Source organism: Gossypium hirsutum, chromosome D09 (assembly GCF_007990345.1).
Source record: "Gossypium hirsutum isolate 1008001.06 chromosome D09, Gossypium_hirsutum_v2.1, whole genome shotgun sequence".
Lineage (NCBI taxonomy): Eukaryota > Viridiplantae > Streptophyta > Magnoliopsida > Malvales > Malvaceae > Gossypium > Gossypium hirsutum.
In genome coordinates, this window is record NC_053445.1 from 34,791,788 (window position 1) to 34,812,475 (window position 20,688).

At 34.9% G+C, this 20,688-nt stretch overlaps 2 protein-coding genes across 9 annotated transcripts; one reads left to right on the forward strand and one right to left on the reverse strand.

The window, feature by feature from the left end:
• Positions 1–5,197: 5,197 nt before the first annotated feature.
• On the reverse strand, positions 5,198–6,747 carry LOC107892600 (uncharacterized). The gene is made up of 2 exons (XM_016817664.1): positions 6,154–6,747; positions 5,198–6,085 (listed from the first exon to the last, which is right to left on the reverse strand). The coding sequence occupies exons 1-2, from the start codon at positions 6,745–6,747 to the stop codon at positions 5,198–5,200; spliced, it is 1,482 nt and encodes a 493-aa protein (XP_016673153.1).
• A 9,049-nt stretch (positions 6,748–15,796) lies between these two features.
• On the forward strand, positions 15,797–19,860 carry LOC107892599 (uncharacterized). Of its 8 annotated transcripts, none has more exons than XM_041100445.1 (6): positions 15,797–15,991; positions 17,331–17,400; positions 18,179–18,261; positions 18,414–18,974; positions 19,335–19,401; positions 19,502–19,860. In XM_041100445.1, exons 3-6 carry the CDS (start codon positions 18,193–18,195, stop codon positions 19,774–19,776), a joined length of 972 nt encoding a protein of 323 aa, XP_040956379.1. In that variant the 5' UTR covers positions 15,797–15,991; positions 17,331–17,400; positions 18,179–18,192; the 3' UTR covers positions 19,777–19,860. The 8 variants fall into 8 exon arrangements, with proteins under 8 accessions (XP_040956379.1, XP_040956375.1, XP_040956376.1 ...); XM_041100441.1 differs by having other exon boundaries at positions 15,798–15,991; positions 17,963–18,261; XM_041100442.1 differs by having other exon boundaries at positions 15,798–15,991; positions 18,119–18,261.
• Positions 19,861–20,688: the final 828 nt, after the last annotated feature.

The following is a 20,688-nucleotide window of genomic DNA, read 5'->3' on the forward strand; positions in this document are numbered from 1 at the left end:
ATACGTTGCCCCTGCATTTTTCAACCCAAATGGCATCACTTTATAGCAAAAGGTTCCCCATAGGGTTATGAATGTAGTTTTTTTCATATCTTCAGGATACATCTTAATTTGGTTATATCCAGAGAAACCATCCATGAAAGAAAACAGTAAATGCCCCGCTCTGTTGTCTACCAGGGTGTCGATGTGCGGCAAGGGAAAGTTATCTTTTGGGCTAGCCTTATTTAAATCTCTATAATCTACACACATTCGTACCATCCCATCTTTCTTAGGGACAAGAACGATATTGGCCACCCACTCGGAGTATTTGACCACTTGCAGGAATCCAGCGTCGAATTGCTTTTGCACCTCCTCTTTTATTTTTAATACAACATCAGGCCTCATTCTTCGAAGTTTTTGCTGAATTGGTTTGCAATCTTCATTTATAGGAAGTCGGTGAACTACAATGTCAGTACTTAGCCCCGGCATATCTTGATATGACCATGCGAAGACATCTTTGAATTCTCGAAGCAACTCAATGAGGTCTTGTTTTACTTCTTCAGCTATGCAGTGCCAATCTTCACCACCTTTCCCTCTTCCAGGGTCACCGTCTCTACTATCTCCTTGTGAGGTAGGATTTGTTTCTCTTCTTGCTCTACCATCCTCAACAAGTCCAGAGATAGGTTACAATCTATGTTATCTTCAAAATATTGAGATTCCTCTAAACACATACCTCGTTCGAAAGGATTTTCTAAGTCCATAGTAGGGTCACTCATGTCATTGATGTCTTGGGACCTGTTATAAGTACCGCAGAATGTACAGGGAATGTATGAATTTAAGGATTCTTATTTAATATAGTCATGAATGAATGAAAGAATGATCTGGAATGAATGCATCCAATGTGACTATTCATGTGAAAGAATGAAAAGAATTTTAAAAGAATATATACTCAAAATGCGAAAATATATTTCATTGAAATCACAATGTTCAAATATAAGCCCCTTTCATTTCACAAAAAGTTTCATTTTCTCTAGGCTTAGAATAATTAGTATGTTTTGAATATTACTCTGAAAAAGCTCTAAAAACTTCAGGCATTTCTTCTACAGTCCAATTGTTTAAAACACTCCCAGGTTCAACGGGATAGATGCCTGATGTACTTCCTTCTTCAGATTTTTCTTCAGATATGGTATTGATGTTCAAGTTTCCTAGCATTTCCTCTGTGATCTCCCTTCTTGGAGTCCTTAGTCCAGAATACATGGTTCCTCCCGATACGAAGGTCTTGGATATGTGGGGGAAAGCCATCGGTTCCCAATCAACTTCTTTTCCGTTCAGACGCGCCTTCCTCCTCTCTTGTCTTTTCTCTAACTCTTTTTTTCTTTGCTTAGTATTTGGTTGAAATCCTAAGCCAAAACGGTCTTGCTTGTCCTTCAGCACTGGTGCCCCTATCCTTCCTTGAAGGCATCTTCCCAGTCCTCTGCCGAGCATAGCTCCTTTCCCAACTGTCATTTGTAGTCCTATCCTCGTGGCTCTAGATATGCTGGGCATCGGGATCTTCTTTCCCTCAATGACAGAGGTTGCATTTACGAACTCTAAGGATCGAAAGGAACATTCAACCGCATCATCATCTGTTCCCAAATATGGTGCATCACTGGTTACCGATGCAATGATGTCTTCCTCAGCGTCAATCGTAATTAACCGGCCTTCTGTTACCAATTTCAACTTCTGGTGTAATGATGAAGGCACCACTCCTGCTGAATGAATCCAGGGTCTTCCCAACAAGCAGTTATACGAAGGCTTGATATCCATCACTAAAAAATCCACCTCGTATATATTCGGGCCAATCAAGAGGGGTATTTCTATTCTTCCCATCACCTTCCTTTCAGTACCATCAAATGCTCTCACTATATTCTGGCATGATTTCATGTGAGAGCTATCCACCGGTAACCTATTTAAGGTGGATAAAGGTAAAACATTCAAGGCTGACCCATTATCAATTAGCACTCCTGCTAACGCATACTCCCCGCAACGAGCAGTGATATGTAATGCTTTGGTGGCTCCTCTTCCCCCCGGCGGTATTTCATCATCATTAAAGAAAATGAAATTGTCAGCACTGATATTGTTAACCAAGCAGTCCAACTTATACACTGAGATATCGTGAGCGACATAAGTTTCATTTAGCACCTTAATAAACACATTACGATGTATCTCTGAACTTATAAGCAACTCAAGCACCGAGATACTAGCCGGTTGTTTATGCAATTGTTCTACCACGCTGTACTCGCTATGTTTCAAGAATTTTAGAAATTCTCTAGCCTCATTTTCAATTACCGGTTGATTGACACGCGGTTCAATTTTGTCTGTTTTTACTTTTCCCAACTCAACCGCTAAGGCTGTTCCTTTTCCGGATTCCACTCTTGCGTTTGCCGGATAATAGCGTTTTCCACTTCGTGTATAGAATCCTTCATCTTCTCCTGAAGTGTTTACCAAGCTTTCTTTCCCTGGAATTGTCACATTGCAGTCATAATTCCAATGAACCTTTTTGCTATCCTCGTAAGGAAAGGATACAGGTTTTTGGATTATGACCTTTGGCACTATTTGAATTCCAGATTCTCTGCTCATTGGTTTTGAAATAATTACCACTGGGTGATTAGCCTTTTGGGCTTCCCCGTGGATCCTTCTTCTGCAGCATAAACTTCTCCTTCTTCTAGTCCATTAATCTCTTCATAAAACTCCAACTCTTTGTTATCCATCAAGTTTTGCACCATGGTTCTGAATTCAGTACATTTTTGGATGTCGTGGCCTTCTTCTGCGTGGAACTCACAAAACTTACTTGCTCATTCAGGCTTTTCTATTGAATCTTGCTTGATGCGTCCTCCTTTCACCATTTGTTTCCAAACCCATTCAAGGGGGGTCCTTATCTCTGCTACATTGGCTTTGACTCTCCTTCCTCTATTTTCAATTATCGCGTTCACCCCTTCATCATGATTGGGCAACGGACTTTCTGTGTTGGGTGAGTCACCAAATTTGACAACACCCAATTTGATAAGTCCTTCCACTACCTTCTTGAAAGCAGTACAATTTTCTATCGAGTGTCCTGAATTCCGGCATGATAGTCACACTGAGCGTTTGTGTCATACCATTTTGGATATGGGGGTTGTAGAGGACTCAAGTAACGAGGAGCGACAACATGCGCATTAAATAAATTCTGGTACAGCTCCTTATATGTCATTGGAATGGGAATGAACTGGGGTTTCTCAGTATTTTGCCTCATTCCCGACTCTTGTTTCGATGAGCCCTGTTGATTAATGACCGCTTTCCTTGGTTGACTCACTGTAATTGATTTACTGTAGGCATTCACATTATTCACTTCATTTTCTCTTTTTCTTGGGGCTGTCCTTTTATTGCTCTCCCTCCGTCTATTCTTCCACTTTTAATAGCATGCTCGATCATTTCGCCGCTCATGATTATATCCGAGAAATTCTTTGAAGCGCTTCCCAACATGTGAGTGATGAATGGGGCTTTCAATGTATTAATAAAAAGCGTCGTCATTTCTTTTTCCAAAAGAGGTGGTTGCACCTGCACTGCCACTTCTCTCCACCTCTGTGCGTACTGTCTGAAGCTCTCGTTCGATTTCTTCTCCAAATTCTACAGAGTTATCCTGTCAGGCATCATTTCTGAGACATGATTGTATTGTCTCATGAATGCTTGTGCCAAATCTCTCCAAGTAGCAATTTTGGTTCGGCTTAGCTGATTGTACCATTTTAACACCGCACCTATAAGACCATTCTGAAAGCAGTGTATTAATAATTGATCATTATTAATATACCCCGTCATTCTCCTGTAGAACATAGTGATATGAGCTTCTGGGCAGCTGGTCCCATTATATTTCTCGAATTCCGGCATCTTAAATTTGTAAGGAAGCACCAAATCCGGAACTAAGCTCAGATCTTTCGCATCTATTCCACGATAGCTGTCGATACTTTCTATCGCCCTAAACTTCTCTTCAATCCATTTCCATTTCTCCTCAAACTACTTTGGCAACTCTTCCTTCATCTTGTCTTTCTCAGCTACTTCATCGAAGTCCGGGACAACCAGATTATCGCCAGGACTAGAACCAGATTTGACCTGAAGGTTCTTCGGTATTGAAGCATCACCTTGAAAGTGCTGAGGCCTAATCGAAACAGAAGGTCTTCGTGGATGTGGTTCAATCTGAATTTGCGCTTGCGGAGGCGTGAATCCTGGAGGAAAAAGTGGCTCATCATTGTTTCCTTCTTCATCGCAAATCACAGGACTTTTCCCTTTATCCGTTCCCTTGGTTATTAATTGCGTCAATTTAGTCATTAGGTCATCTTGAGACTCTTTCATCTTTTGCACCATGTCTTTCTGGATCTTTTCCATATGTTCTTTCATTTGCACCTGCAACTGGTCTTGCATTTCTTTTTGAAGCCGTTCTAGTTTTTTCATCCTTTGATCCATAATTTTTGATTTAGCACGGCTGCCGTAACAGTGTCGATTTTCCAGGTTAACTGAAATAATTTTATTCAATTAGGGTCCTTTAATGGTTGTTAATGCATATAATGTGATGCAATGCATGAAATGAATACGAAAAGAAAAGGCATTGACTTTGATTCAATTCCATTTAGAAAACTTTATTAGAAAAACAAAATTCTTTACATAAGTCAGATTACATATATGGTTTTGCCCTAATGCTCAAAATTTTAATCTTCTTAAGTAATGAAGCTAGCTCTTTTCCTCGGCTTGATTCCAACTCATATTTCACACTTAGCGTATCAGCTTGCACTGCTAGTGTCTGCAGGTGATCCGCAACCTCTCGAATTTGAGCTACAGTTTCTCCCATAATGTGATCCCTATCTCTAACTTGGTTCTGAAAGTAGTGCAACTGCTCATTTTGACGATCTTCATTAGCTTCCAAATACTCGATCCGAATCTCGCAATTTCGCAATGCTGCCTATAACTCTTCAGTTCTTTCTTTCATCTCTTCAATTCTATTTAGGCTTGCTCTCAATTCCATTACAGAGTTCCGATTTCGGTACCGATGAAGAGATCCTTCTAATTCAGTCACTCTGTTCTCTAGCTCCTCTTTTTCTTTCTGATTTTTTGACAAACTCTTCTTTAGAGTCTCGTTCTGTGCTTGAATTTCTTGGAACCTCCTTTCCCATTCATCAGCCTTACTCTTTTCTTCTTGAATTTCTTTGCGCCACTATTCCGAAGTTTTTCCCAACCCGGCAGTCCTCATTGATAGCCGCATCTTCTTGTAATCTATTTTTAAACTATTAAGATCTTCTTCAACCCCAGCTTTCTCTTTTCTTAGTCGCTCCGCCTCAAGCTTCTGAACATCTGCATCCAGTCTTAAATTCATTTTTTCTTCCTTTATCTTCTCTATCTGCTTTTCCAACTCTGCATTTCTTCTTTCAAAGTCTTGCTTTAATATTTCCAGTTCAGAAGGGACGACCCGTAAATACTCCTCCATTAACTGACTGCCTTCGTGACTTGGTTCAGGAATATTGTCGTTAATTCTCTTACTTCGCCACCCATGATATTCAGGGGTTATTATTGCCCCAACGGTAAATCTTTTCATCCGATGAGTTTGCTTCCAAGCGTTGGACATTTCTTGAATCTTTCCCTTGTAGTTATTACCTCCATAAGAAAACTCACATTCGGCCAGTCCTTGCGTTGCCGGTATGAACTGTCTTGATCTATATTGTCTTAATACGAGCAGAGAGGTATATCCAACAGCTCCCCAAATTCTGAGTAAAGGAACCCAATCGAAGTCTCCATATCGATACAAAATCTCGTCAGGTACCATCCAAGGAGTTTTCCATTCAACATCTTCATCTCGGAGATTTCGAAGGATCGCCATCCACCTTTCTCCAGAAATATCGTCACGTCTTGGCGTCGCTGCTAATTCTTTCAAAGGATACCTTTCAAAGAATACTTTGTAAGAAACCTTATCCACCTTCCAGAAGTAACTGTGGAACCGAGCTAAAAGGAGCTGTGCACAACCAATGAATCTTCCTTCGCCCGCTCTCCGGCATGCACTTAAGGATCTGAACGTTTCGGCCAGAATTGTTGGGACGGGTGTAATCCCCTGTCAAGTTGATTGAACAAATTTGTAACTGTTTCATCAATATATCCTAACGCTTTGGGGAAAATAACCAGCCCATAGATACTCAAAGCGAGGACATCGACTTTCTTCTTTGTATCAGGGTGTGCTGAAATCTGATCTCGCAAACTTCTCCAAGGGATACATTTATTTTCTCCTTTTTGCTTGATTCGTGTCGTAACCCATTGCTCGCTCATTCCGGTGATCTTTGCTAACTTCTTTGTAAAAGGGAAAACATTGGCAGTTCTAGGATAAACTTTATCTACTTGGATTCTTGGACAACAAAGCAAAGCTGTATACTCCTCCACAGTAGGCACCAAGTCTACTTCCCCAAAGGTGAAGCAGCTATAAGCAGAATTCCAAAATTGGGCCAAAGCTCGAAATAAATGCTCATCCACCTTGATGTCGAGCAAGTAGGGTAGATCACCATAATTACAGTAAAACAACTGTTTGACCTCGACATCCCACTGAGCCCAAATTTCTTTCAACTCTTGGAGATTATTCTGAGTTACATTGATGCAAGTGAAGTCCCATAATTCTGATGTGCACCCTTCCGTTACACTATCACCTTTCTCAAGTTGCATTTTTTCTGACCATGTTTGGACAACCGCATTATTTTCTGCCTTATCAAGAAATTCGTTTTCCATGATGAGTTTTCTGTCTAGAAATCGAATGTGAATCAACACCTTTTGTAATGAAATGCCATGCAGTTAAGATGTCATGCATTCAAAGTAAAACAGCAAAGATTAGTATCAGATATAAACATATAATCCAAAACAATTCAGAAAGAATAAAAACACATATCAGGGTATCACTAGGGTTCAGTGTAATTCTACCTAGGGTGAGTCCCTAAGGTTCACTACATGTGGTTTGGCTCTAAAGATAAGGTACCCGAACCAGCAGATTCCTTGATCTTCACCCATTATAGGCTCATATAGACCGAGTTCGGTTCAGGGGAATACATTTCCCTATGGCTGCACGGAGATGAAAATCTCACGAAGACATAGGTACGGATGTATCCCGAAAGTGATCCACTATCCTGCACGGAGGTGAAAACCTCACGAAGGAGTAGCTTCTCGCTCCCACTTAAAAGGTGTGACCAACGGTCATGCAATGCAATGTGCAGATGTATATAGAAATTTGAAATACAAAACATTATAAAAACTATAACTCAAAACAAATGTAATGCAATGAGAGGATCGTATATTTAAATCAAATTTTCAACTTTCGACAAAAAGACAAGAAATAATCAACTCGTGGCTTGACTCTCTTATTTAAAGTTCCCAGCGGAGTCGCCAAGCTGTTGGTTCAATTTTTTGATGGAAAACGGGGTCGACTTGGGTTTTGAAAAATAAAACGGGAGTCGCCACCAATCTTTTTTTATGAGGTGTGATCGGATCATCTTAAAAAGTGGTTGTTTTTAATAAATGATTTGATTTTATTAAAACAACGGTTTTGGTCCACGAAATTTAGAAAAATAGGTTCGGGAGTCGATTACGCACGAGGAAGGATTAGCACCCTCGATACGCCCAAAAATTGGTACCTAGTTGATTATTTAATGTCTTAGTGTCGAAAAGCTGAAAACTTTAAAGAATTTCAAAATACGATCCTTAAAAGAAATTTCGAATGGTAGGGATTAAAATTCAAGAGGATATTTAGCAATTTGGCTAAACGTGAAATCGAAACCCAGCACCTTAGGGCATGTTTCTCGAATTTCCAAATGCAAAACATTGCCTTATTTTTGAAAAGTTTTTTAAAAGGATATTTAGCTATTTGGTCGAACGAGAAATCGAAACCCAGTACCTTAGGGCACGTTCCTCGAATTTCCAAACGCAAAATATTTCCTTATTTTGAAAAGTTTTGAAAAGGATATTGAGTCATTTGGTGGAACGAGAAATCGAAACCCAGTACCTTAGGGCACGTTCCTCGAATTTCCAAACGCAAAACATTGCCTTATTTTTAAAAAGTTTTTAAAAGGATATTTGGCTATTTGGTCGAACGAGAAATCGAAACCCAGTACCTTAGGGCACGTTCCTCGAATTTCCAAACGCAAAATATTGCCTTATTTTGAAAATTTTTGAAAAGGATATTGAGTCATTTGGTCGAACGAGAAATAGAAACCCAATACCTTAGGGCACGTTCCTCGAATTTCCAAACGCAACATATTGCCTTATTTTTGAAATATTTTCCTTTTTTTTAAAATATGACATTCACGTGCATGATGGAATAATAAACATGGTTATGTAAATAAAAAAATAAACAAAACGAATAATAAATCAATCATACATTCCATAGCAAACAAGTAAATAAATAAACTAAAGCATAAAAAATGAACATATAAACAAATACATAAATGAACATAAAAATAAAGAAAATTGTATGAAAATAATAAAATATGAAAAAATATGTACATATGTGTATTTTAAAATTATTAAGTAAAATACATATATAAGTATGTATACATATATTCATGAGAAAAAAGGTATATAGATATACATACATAAATATGCGTATATATAAAAAAATTATATATTAAATAAATTATATGTAAGGTATAAACACTTATATAATAATGATAATATAACACGGCACATATATTTAAAATTACATAATAATTACTAATGAAAATATTATAATAATAATAATAATAATAAATAATGCACATAATAAAAGGACTAAATCAAAACGGAAGCAAAATCTCAGGGCTGAAATAAAAAATAAAACAGAATAGGGATCAAAATGCAATGCGCGCGAAAAAAAGAATAGCCAATCAGGAAATTATCCCTATTAATTGAACGGCGCCGTTCTGCGGCGCATGGTTTCTGGGCCAGATTGAAACAACCATCAAAATATTGTGGCCAAATTCAGGAAAAGCAAAAGACCACATTGAAGCGGAGCGTAAAGGTGGAGGGATCTGCTGCGCAAATATCCCATTTTGCAAAAACGCGCGGACTCTCCGGGTCGGGCCAGGTTGACGCGCGGATCCTGGGGGCCAAAAACGACGTCGTTTCATAAAGGCAATAAAAGCTGAAATTTTGTTAAAAATTTTCATTTTCACCATTCTGTTAAAAAAACTGAGAGAAATCTCTCTAAGCCCCCCATTTTCTCCGGCCTCAGGTCCGGCCGAGGGCCACCGTATGCCCTGCTACGGGTGGTGGTCGGAGGCCCAAAATCGGACCTTTTGGTCCCCTTTTTGAAGCACGTTGCTTCTAGGCCACAAATCTGGGGTCGGGGATCATAAAAAGAGAGGCTAAAGACTTGAAAACGAGCCAAAACCCTTCGCCTTTTTCCCCCTCCGGCGCGGTGCGACGCGAACAAAAGGTACCCCTTTTGCCCTTTTTTTATTTTTAGAGAAATAAATCAGAAATAAATAAAAAACTTGCGAAATAAAAAAAAACAGAGAAATCAAGTGGCGAAATCACCTTTGATGTTTTTATTTCTTGTGAAAACGTTACAAAAAGAAAAAAAGAACTGAGAATCCAAAACCGAACCCCTTGACAGTGGGGATCCTCCGTTTTTATAGTCTGTTTACATTATTTCTTTATGATTTTTCTTTCCTGGTTGCTACTGTTTCTTGCGTGTTTGCAGGTGGCGGTGCAAGTGGGACGATGGGACAGTGGCGGTGGAGTTGGTGCGGATGGGACGTCCGGCGGCGGCGACAGAAGCCCTAGAGTCAGTAGATACGGCGCCTAGGGTTTCAGTCTCTGAAACTCTAGGCAGATTTTTTTGGGGGGGAATTGGGCCTAGGTTAAATTGGGCTTCGGGTTTGTATTGGGCCATTCAGGTTTGGGCTGATGGGTAAGGTCTAAGTGGTTTTGGGTATTGGGTTAGTGTTGGGTTTGGTTATTGGGTAATGGGCTTCGGTTAAAAAATTGGGCTTGTACATATTTTATGGTCAACTGCTTACCTCTTCGGAAAGCACCTATTGTGAAGGATTAATCATTGCTACAGATAGTGGATACCTCAATTCCAACAAAATAAAAATAAAAATGTGCGTAAGCAAAGTATATGAATTTAAGAATATATGTAACAAAAATAATTATTTTGTATATTGTTAATGGAATAAAAAAAAACTATTAACATATGCCCTTATTTATAATCTATATAAAATTAGGAGATTTAAAAAAAATTAAGTGACAAATATAACTTTTGTTGTTTATTATATTACTAATTATGTCATTAATTTTTTTATTTATAATATTTATCACTTAAATTAATAATTTTAAATTTACTAAAATATTTTATCAAATAAGTATATTTAATAAAAAGCTATTTTGTACTTATAAATAAGAATTTTGATTTTGTTAAAAGTTATCTATAATATATATAGGAATAATATTTGGTACACTGTAGTAGAGGTTAGAGGGTTGACAAGTGTTTTATAGGGATATATAAAATATTAAAAAATAAATATATAAAAAATAGAGACACGTGACAATTTTTTAAAGTTACTTGTGAAATAAAAAAAATTACACTACTAGTGGTTTTAAATAAAAATCTAAATGGGGTGTGGCCAAGTGGTAAAACAATGAGTTTTGGTCCCACTATGCAGAGGTTCGAATCATTCCGTTTTGAAGTATTTTCTATTTTATATATCAGAATAACCATATCTGAATCTAAATTGCTCTTTTTTTTAATAACTTTCTTTCTATCAATCAAATATTGGAGAAAATGTGATTCTTGCTTTTGATTTTTAATGACTTTTTAAGATTGGCACTTGAACAACTGTGAGATTACCAAATGCTAACCCATATATATAATAACATTAGTTTCGAAAAACTTTTGAATTGACTAATATGTCATTCATAGTTGATTATATTACTAAAATTTTCATTTTAAATATTTTTTATTATAATATTTATCATATTTATAGATTAAATTTTAATTTTAATAAAATAATTGGATAAATAAATTTACTTGAAAAAATTATCATATTTATAAATAAGAATTCTTAATCTATTAAAATAATTTTATTAAATAAGATTGTTTAAAAATAAATAAGAAGTTAAATTTTATATTAAATTAAATATAAAGTAAAAAAAAACATTACCTTTAAATAGCAAATTTTAATTATTTATATAATAATTAACTTTATATTATATATAAACTCTAATCTAATATATTATATGTAATGACCCGAATTTTTAACAGTTTTGGAAAGTTCGGTTTTGAACCGAATTTATTGTGTTGAGATAGTAGAGAATTAAAATAGAATAACTACGTGTCGAGTATGGAATTGAGGGTTGAAATTAATAAGTGATACTCAATTAAAACAATTAATAAAAATAATACAGAGACTAAATTACTTAGTAACAAAAACGAATGGAAATTGATTTAAAATTTAGCGGGGCCTTAAGTGATAAATTTGCCAAGGATGTGATAGCAATTAAACCAATACTAAGTTCGTTTAGACAATTAAAATGATCATGGCCGTCAAATTCCATTAAGCTATCTATATCATACTTTTAACCATTGATTATTAATTATTATTATTTTATTATTAACTAAAGCTAATATTGATAACTAGATGGCGGAAGCAAATAGAAAGATCATGATACGAATGAGTTAAAAATGTGATAAGAGATTGTTGATTTAAGTTTAAATTTCATTTAAGTAATTTAGTTGATTACGAGTATTAGGGACCTAATTGTAAGGGTTGAAAATTTTAAGGTTTGAGAATAAATAATGATTGTAGGAGGTCCATGTAATATATTTTTAAGGCTGGATTTAAATTTGATTGGGTAAATTGTGATATACGAATGTTTCGAATATTAGGGTTTATAAGGATTAAAACAAATAGAATGCATTCATGTTTAATTGTTATATTTCTATGTTTGAATTGTATAATTAATGAATTTTTTGTATTTGAATTATCATACGTAACTAAAGACAATATCAGAATATGATGGGCGTCGAAACCACCAAATAAAAATTCCTATGGCAAAATAATAGGAAATAACAGTATAGAGTAGTAAGGTCGAATTCACAGGGATTGATTGTCTAATTTTACCTTTTCTTATGAATAAAATTACTGTCGCGGCAATAGTCGTGCCCACGACTCGTGACAAGCTTGCTGGAAAAAAAAATAAAAAAAGGGGAATGAAAATGTTGGGAAGTAAATAAAATGAAATATCAGCAAATAACAATTATATTAATCGAAAATAAAATAAGTAAATGGAGTTAAACTTTGTAAGCAATAACATAAAGTCTTAGCCTTAGACTCGGATCAACGGCCTCAACCGCGTGGGTCGTTTAAATCCGATCACTATCTCTCTTGATGAAAATCTCACTAGTATGACCCTGCCAGGATACGTCAAATTGTTCGCGAGAATCCGAATACAGCATGACCGACTCGACTTCCCAACTGTACGCTAAACAACTCCAACCCAACCCGCACTTTTTGAATTGAAACTGAATTAACTTTAAGGAACGAATTTGTACTATTCCATATTCCGGAGATATGGTAAATACCATTATGAAAGATTTTTAGTGCGGATTTATTTCTCACGATTCTTGACTGGAACGAATACCGGGCTAAAGCTAAGTAGAAGTTTAGTAAAGCATGAAATTGATCATGTTTTGTTGGTGTATGTAAATGGATTTAATAAATATGGTAGAAGGTGGAAAGGGAAGGAGTTTGGAAATCAATTAAACATAATTGGTAAAAGGAAAGTAATATGAAACGGAAATGGCAGAATGCTTATTCAAAGGAAAGAAAAATGGTTACTGACGTATGAAAGAAATAAATTGCTCTGTATTTCCAATGTATTCGAGTGTGTTTTTTAAAGGCCACCACACACCTTATTTATATACATATCATATACTAAAATTAGTCTAACTCACCTAACAATTAATTACATGAAATCACATTCATATCAGATTTTTTTTTTCTAAATATGACTTTTACAAAGTTAAAAATTTGATCAGCCATTAAATGTCTTCAAAGTTAAGACATTATAATTAAATTATAATGGATAAATCATTAATGATTTGGTATAATGATACGTGACATACGAATTATGATATAATGAAATTTTACTACGTGGTTTACGTGTTGTTATGATGAATAATAATCATGTGATATGCTAAACGGTTGGGCTTAGTTTAAATGATACATTTTATTAGTATGTTTTATATTTTGAAATTAAATTATGTTAGTATAATTGAGTTTTAAATGCTCAGCGTGTGGATATATTTGTTTTCGTGTGTAAGTAATAGGTAAATTTTGAGTGGTACATGAAAATCGAGAGCATCTAAAGATCTACCCCTCAACTCAGCTTATGTTTGTTATCTTCGCTTTGAACCTAGTTATAAATGACATGTAACTAGGTTAATGGGTTGAGTTATAAGTCAAAACTTGTTACTTTGGATATATGTTATGTCTAGGAGCATGAAATTTCACTTGTTGAATTTCAATAGTAGATTAATGGTTTAGTATGCATGTCTATTAAGATACTTATACAACTACGTTAAGTTGTCATATATTGATTGCTATGCTTTTGGAACGTATTGATAAACTTTTTAATGTTAATTTGATGTTTATGGAATAGGTGTAACTTTGGCCTAAGTTAGATGGGGAATGGTCATCATTAGTATGCTTTAAAATGCTTATTTTAGGCCATTCTGCATTAGAGTTTCAAGACATCTAGAGTATGTCTTGAGACATCAAGAGCAAAAATGATCATTTAAGGGACTTTTTTTGTGCAATAATCTCGAAACTGAACGAGCATGTCTCAAGACATAAGATGCCAAGTTTAGAGGCAAGGGGATTATTGTCTTGAGACCATAAAACATCAAAGTTAAGGGTCTAAAACAAGGGAGACATCTCTTGAGACAAGACTTCACTATCTCGAGACACACTATTGAATTTTAATATTATGAGTTTGGGTTTAAATCTTAACCCTATATTTGACCCCGTAAAATTCCAAAATGCTTTAAATGGAACTAGTGAACATCTATGGTACTTGTTTACGATTAATTTTTTTAATGCTATATTTGAATTATCAAAATAATCAATATATTTTAATTACGCTTATTAATTATTATTTTGAGTAATGTTGATTTGTATTAATTATATGAAGTAAAATTATACATACAAATGTTTTAATTATAATTTGAAAATTATTATTATTATAATATTTAAATTGTTAAATAAGCTTTACACTTATAACAATAAAAAAAAAAGTGCCCGACAAAATTATGCACAATGCACGTGACTTTAAAAACTATTAATATATTAAAAAATAAATGCAATTTATTTATTCTACTAATTTATACTATATTTAAATTCTTTTAATTAAGTTGGTATAATAAATCAATCGAATATCAACTCAATTGAAAAATGACCGTCTTATTATAAAATAATAAATATAACTATGAGAGTATTTTTATCTTTTTATATTGAATATCTATAAAAATCAATTTAAACCCAAAGTATATCTTAAAGCATAATCCCACATGCTAGTTCAAATTTCGCCACATTTAATTTCCATATAATTTTATAATATATATGTGATATGTTGTAAGTGTGCCACAATCTAGTAATAAAAATAATAAAAGTTTAATGCATTATTAAGTATGCGGTGCTCGTGTTTTTTGTTGTCTAATGTGATACTTGTATTTGGTAAAAGTTATATATTTTTAGTACTTGAAGGTAATTGTGTTAACTTTTTATTGTTTAATTCAGGTTTTAGAGTTAATTTGATGAAAATTAATAATAATAATAATAATAATAGCAAATAACTTTGATCAAATCAACCCTAAAACTCGAAAAAAATCACAACTATCAAACTATATTTAACAAATTAGATAAAGTCACAATTAGCACTGAATTTATTTTATTAACAAAATCATAAAAATTAAAAATTAAAAATATTAGTAATTAATTTCATCAGATCAACTCTAAACTCTAAACTCTAAATTAAAAACGAGAAAATTAACACCTTTATATTTGCTAATAAGAATGAAATACGTTAAAAGTACATGGGTAGTTCTTGTATTATAAGGATTTATACTATTAAAAAGAATCAAATAAGTCTAAATTGTAACAAATGTAACATTTACTATATAAAATATATATCGAAAATTATTATTTTTCAATTGCAGTTCAATTCCTAACAAAATATTTCATTTACAGAACCATAAACACTTTAAAAGCATTAACTTTGTTAAATAGTAAATGATATTTTTTTAAATAGTAAATATTAAATATATTCTAATTTGATCTTAATTGATTCTTTTTAAAAGTAAATTGATTAAATTAATCTATTTAATAATATAAGACTCATTTGATTAGGTCTCTATAATAGAGTGACCTCTCAAGTAGTATGTTAGTTCTAAGCCTCAACCGTTGTGAATATGGGTTCGGCCTGCAAAATTTAAGATCCAAACTTGGATTTAATTTGGGTTGGCCGTAAAATTCAAGGTCGACCTTTTAGTTTTTTTAAATATGTCATAAGTCCCTGTACTTTTTTTAATTTGAAATTTAATTCTTTTATTTTTATTTTCTAGAATTTAGTTGATGTATTTTTAGATTTTAAAATTCAGCTTCAATAGTTAACGCTGTTAATTTTTTAGTTAAATTTATTGGTGTAATATTTTAAAATAAAAAACATCAACTAAATTTTAGTGATAATAGTTGGAACTGAATTTTGAAATTCTTTTGGACTAAATTTTAAATTTGGAAGAATAGAGAGAGGTACGAGAATATTTCATTTTTGAATGAGAGCCAATTTCTATCCCTTAAATAAAATTTTCTCAACCGCCTTGGTTAACAATTCTCAGAGAAAATGTAGATGAAATAGGGGATTATTTTGCTCGAAACCCATTAATTTCATCCGGTACTCAACAGCTCTGTACAACTAGGCATGCCGTTTCTTTAAGAATTTTCAGGTGGTAAGGAAATTTATTTCGTTGTTTCGATGGTTTTAATGGTTATTTTCTTTTCCTTTTTTGATTGACCTGAGATTATTGGGATTTTTTTTTAGAATTTAATTTTCTTTAAATTTTCTGTTCATGGAAAATTAATCTGTTGTTTCTCGGAAAGTGAAAAAAAAACGAAACGGTTGAGTTTGCTTTGTTCTTCATTATGACATATATATATAATATTAGGCTTATTAGCTTATGTTGGATGCAAAGTCATCTTATTTATTGAAGCTTTGATGAAATTAAATTTGCCCTTATTAAACAATGACCAATAACTCCTAATTAGCTAAGGAAAATGAAAATCTATGTTACTCGGATTTGAGTGTGAGTGTCGCCTATAGATATACGGAGTTGATACATCTATGTTCTTTTCGCGTATTTGAGCGTGTGTGTGTCGCCTATAGGTATAAATGGCTGATACATTTATGTTATCTTCGCGTATTTGAGTCTAAGTTCGCCTATAGATTCTTGGCTGATGCATTTATGTTCTTTTCGTGTATTTGGAAGGTTGTTAGAGGATCATATCTCCTTTGAAAATGTGTTGTATAAGGGTACTTTAAAAGAAAAAAAAATGAATAGTCGGAACAACATAGGAAAAATATTTACATCTTCTCATTTATTTGATTGTGAAAGTTAATGAACAATGGGATATGATCTATGAAGGTGTTGAAGTTGCTGAATGTCTTTCTGGATATTTGATGTTTGGTAATAAGTTTTTTATTTATTTATGATCTACCGATAGGTGCCCTTTGTTAGAGGATCATATCTCCTTTGGAAATGTGTTGGATAGGGTTAAAAAGAAAAACGAATAGTCAAAACAACACAGGAAAATAGTTACATCTTCCCATTTATTTGGTTGTGAAAGTAAAGGAACAATGGGATATGATCTATTAAGGTGTTGAAGTTATTGAATGATTTTCTGAATATTTAATGGCTGGTAATAAGCTATTCGTTTATTTATGATCTACCGGTGGGTGCTCTTTGTTAGAGGATCATATCTCCTTTGAAAATGTGTTGGATAGGGTTACTTAAAAAGAAAAACGAGTAGTCGGAACAACATAGGAAAAAAAATTTACATCTTTCTCATTTGTTTGATTGTGAAAGTGAATGAAGTTGAACAATGAAATATAATTTTTTGAGGTGTTGAAGTTACTGAACGTCTTTCTGCATATTTGATGTCATTGTATAAGAATACAAGTATCATTTCAATTACTTTTCGGTTTTTGACTAAGTGCTGGTATTTTCTTGTCTGAAGTTCTAAATCTTGCCTTTTTTCTTTGGCTATGGTGATTTCAATATTCGATAGGTATCGGCTATGAACAATTGTTGGTTCCTCTTTTAGTGGGACTTTTATTGCCTTGGCCATCCTTATTGTGGTAAGTATATTGTTTATACATTCTTATCATTCATTCCGAACCACATCCCTCTTTTTGTTTTGCAGTTTCCTCATGTTTTTTCCTATCATTTTATAACTGATCCATATTAGTAAGATATCAACAACTGTTTTAGTGGAATATGATTATAGTTATGAAGGACTAGTGAATAGCTGGATTGGGTTATGGTGATTTTCTCTATAAGATGTTTTCCGAGTACGAATAAAACATAGTTACTTACAGCTTCTGTTTAAGTTTGAAATAGTTTAGTTATGTATAGTCCAATGTGGATTATAATATCTTTAGTTCTATTAATGTCTTAACACAAATATGTATTTTACGCTTTCGAGTAAAACATCCTCTATACTCTTTCAACTTATTTATTGAACATTTGTCGATGTCTGTGAGAAAACCTTCTTTTAACTGCAATTTGAGAAAGAGGAACGTTAATCATGATAGGAGAACATCTGATAAACATAAAATTTACGTATGAAACTTGGCCTTAAGGAGTTGATTGTTAAGCTTGTTATGGATTGATTGACTGGTTGCTGTTCGTTTTCTTTAGGAAAATCAGAAGACGAGCATGTGTTTGGCATGATATTATGTCCATGGAACATAGATATGACATTGAGAGCAGGCCCTGAATGCATTGGGCTTTCTTTTATGTTTTTGCATGTTCCGGAAGTACCCCTTAACTGAAACTGAAAATCTCTGGTGCCAGATTGTTTCATAACTTTTTGATAGTTGGTGCCACTCTACGTGGTCGCATTTGTTTCGCCAGATTTGATTCTCTGCATGGCCATTTATGACTTTTCGAAACGTGGGTTATTGTGGACAAGGCTGCTTGAAAGCTGTTTCAACAAGGTTCTTTCTTATGTCAACTTTTTTTTTCTCCCCATTTTTTCTTTCTTTGATTGGATGTCTTAAATGGCTTTTATTGCAAATTCTTATTTACATTAATTGGTGTAAACTTCTATGGCATCTCTTCGCTGTGAAACGTTATAAAATGGAGTTAGAAACGGGACCATTCTTCAACATCACAAAATTTTTCCTATAGCTTTCTAGTTGCTACCATGAATTTCCTTTTGCCTAGAGACGATTCTGAGGAGCATGCAGGTACTAAAACATGCTTCTATTGCAACAAAGTTTTTAGCAGCCATCGAGCTTTAGGTGGCCACCTTAGGATTCATCAAGATGGTAGCATTTTGAGGGCCCTGAATTACCCTGGTGGTTCCAGTAGTTCGGTGAACAATACCGGGAATCCTCCTGCATCCCTACCAAACAGCCAACTGAACTCCTTTGCCAGTTTTAACAGCCTGAGTGCGATCACTTCTAATTCTGTGAACAATTCTGGGAACCCTCCTGCATCCCTACCGAACAGCCAACCAAACTCCTCTTCCAGTTTTAACAGCCCAACCCAGTTCAGTACTAGTTCCGTGAACAATTCTGGGAACTCTCCTGCATCCCTACCGAACAACCAACTGAACTCTACTGCTTTTAACAGCCTGACTCTGCTCCCTGCAGCACACCTGGCATGTGATTTCTCTTGGATGATCTACTTGAATGAAACGAACCAGGTAAGTAGGAGCCAGTTCATTGGCGGCTATTCCGGAGTTCCTCTAATTCCGGTTATCTTGTCTCCTGACTTCTCCTATGGCTACAGTTATGGTGCAACTTATCACCATAACAGTCTTGCTTCACGAGCATTTGCTCCTGTTGGCAGCAATGTGGACTTCCCGTATGTCTGCAGTTCTTGTGCAGCTTATTACCATAACATTTTGGCTTCGAGAGCATTTGTTCCAGTTGGCATGATCGCAGCCATGCCTTCTGCTGCATTTGCTTTGTTCGGTAGTGTTGTAGCCCCTGGTTTTCTTGTAGATTCTTCTTTATTTTTGGGTTCAAATGGAGTTCGTCAGTTTAATACCAATGAATTTCAGGTTAGCCAGGTTACTCTGTCACCATCCTTCGGAAACGCCTTGCCAAACGTTCAAGCTCAAAATGCTGGTAAGCTTCGAAATCCTACCTTTGCTATAACTAACCCCGGCCTTGGTTTCGGGTCATCTCGGTTGTCTATGAACCTATTGCTGTTTGTGCCTTTCTCCAGGTCCTCCAAGCGCAGGTTCAGCTAATGTTGGTCGATCTGAGAGGAGAAGTTCGGGTAAGAGGTCCCGTGAAGCTGACAGATCCAGGAATGCTGAGACTTCAAATGCATCAAGAAGGCCCAGGATTGCTCCCAACGAACATGTGGAACCGGAGAATTGTCCTAAAAAAGAGCTTCAACTCTTCGTGGATGTTGTTGTTCCAAGTTCTTCATCCGAAGCTAGTTCCAGTGCCGAGGAGGAAGATCTGGTAGATATGGATTTGTCTCTCCATCTCTAGGCTTGTGTGTTTTCTCCCTATGATAAAGAAGCAATAGTAGTATAAAATAAAGTAGTCTCATATCCTCCCCACCCCACCCCACCCCCCCCCCAAAGAAAAGAAAAGAAAAAGCCGCGTATATGTAATGGTACTATGCATCATCGAACTGTATGCATTTTTCTTGTTAAGTTGGAACTTGTTTTTACAATTGCTTTTTCTAGAATCATATAGACATGAGAGAGGGGAAACAATCAGAACCGGAAACCCTTTCCGGACTTAGCTCCGAACGTAGATGCAACAAAACAAGCTTAGATAGATGTTTAACTTTTAACATTATCACCTATAGTTACCGACTTATCCTTTCATATCGGAATATGGTAACTGTTCTATGTGCTTGGAATATAAATGTTCAATGTGATGTGAGCTCTGGAAAAAGATTAACCTGTTATCTCTGGAGTAACTTTTATTCGTTGACCGATGGTCCTTCAACTTGGCTTCATTGGGCCACAAAAACCGATTTTCGTCAGCTTACTATGCTTTTGCTCCAAATGTAATACAAAATATCATTTGGTGCCATCTAGTGAAGGTTTTACCTCAGCCTCTGTTTTGCCATTGTCCTTTTTTGGTTGCATGGAATTTTGAATTTGGTCTCACAAAGAGGTTTTATTACTATTATATCGAATTGAATTCTAATGTATAGTCGATACAAGATTTATAGTTTCTCTTTAGGATAGTGACATTTTTATTCACTTCAACAAAAACTCATCTCTAATAGCACATTGCTATATGATGTAAAGCAATTTTAATTCTAAATAAGTCACGAATTGAACAAATAACTCGACCCGTAAACAAATCAACATTGTAGCTTAAGGCTGAAGAAAAGATTGCCAACTATATTATTATTATTTAGCCTAATCCACGCGTTTGCAATCG

Bases quoted from the DNA above. Each gene is read 5' to 3' on its own strand.
- LOC107892599 (XM_041100445.1), top strand. From the start codon at position 18,193: ATGGCCATTTATGACTTTTCGAAACGTGGGTTATTGTGGACAAGGCTG. The intron at 18,262-18,413 runs GTTCTTTCTTAT...AAATGGAGTTAG, and splicing joins TTGAAAGCTGTTTCAACAAG to AAACGGGACCATTCTTCAAC. The intron at 19,402-19,501 runs GTAAGCTTCGAA...GCCTTTCTCCAG, and splicing joins CGTTCAAGCTCAAAATGCTG to GTCCTCCAAGCGCAGGTTCA.
- LOC107892600 (XM_016817664.1), bottom strand. From the start codon at position 6,747: ATGGAAAACGAATTTCTTGATAAGGCAGAAAATAATGCGGTTGTCCAA. The intron at 6,086-6,153 runs GTTATTTTCCCC...TCAACTTGACAG, and splicing joins CTTTGAGTATCTATGGGCTG to GGGATTACACCCGTCCCAAC.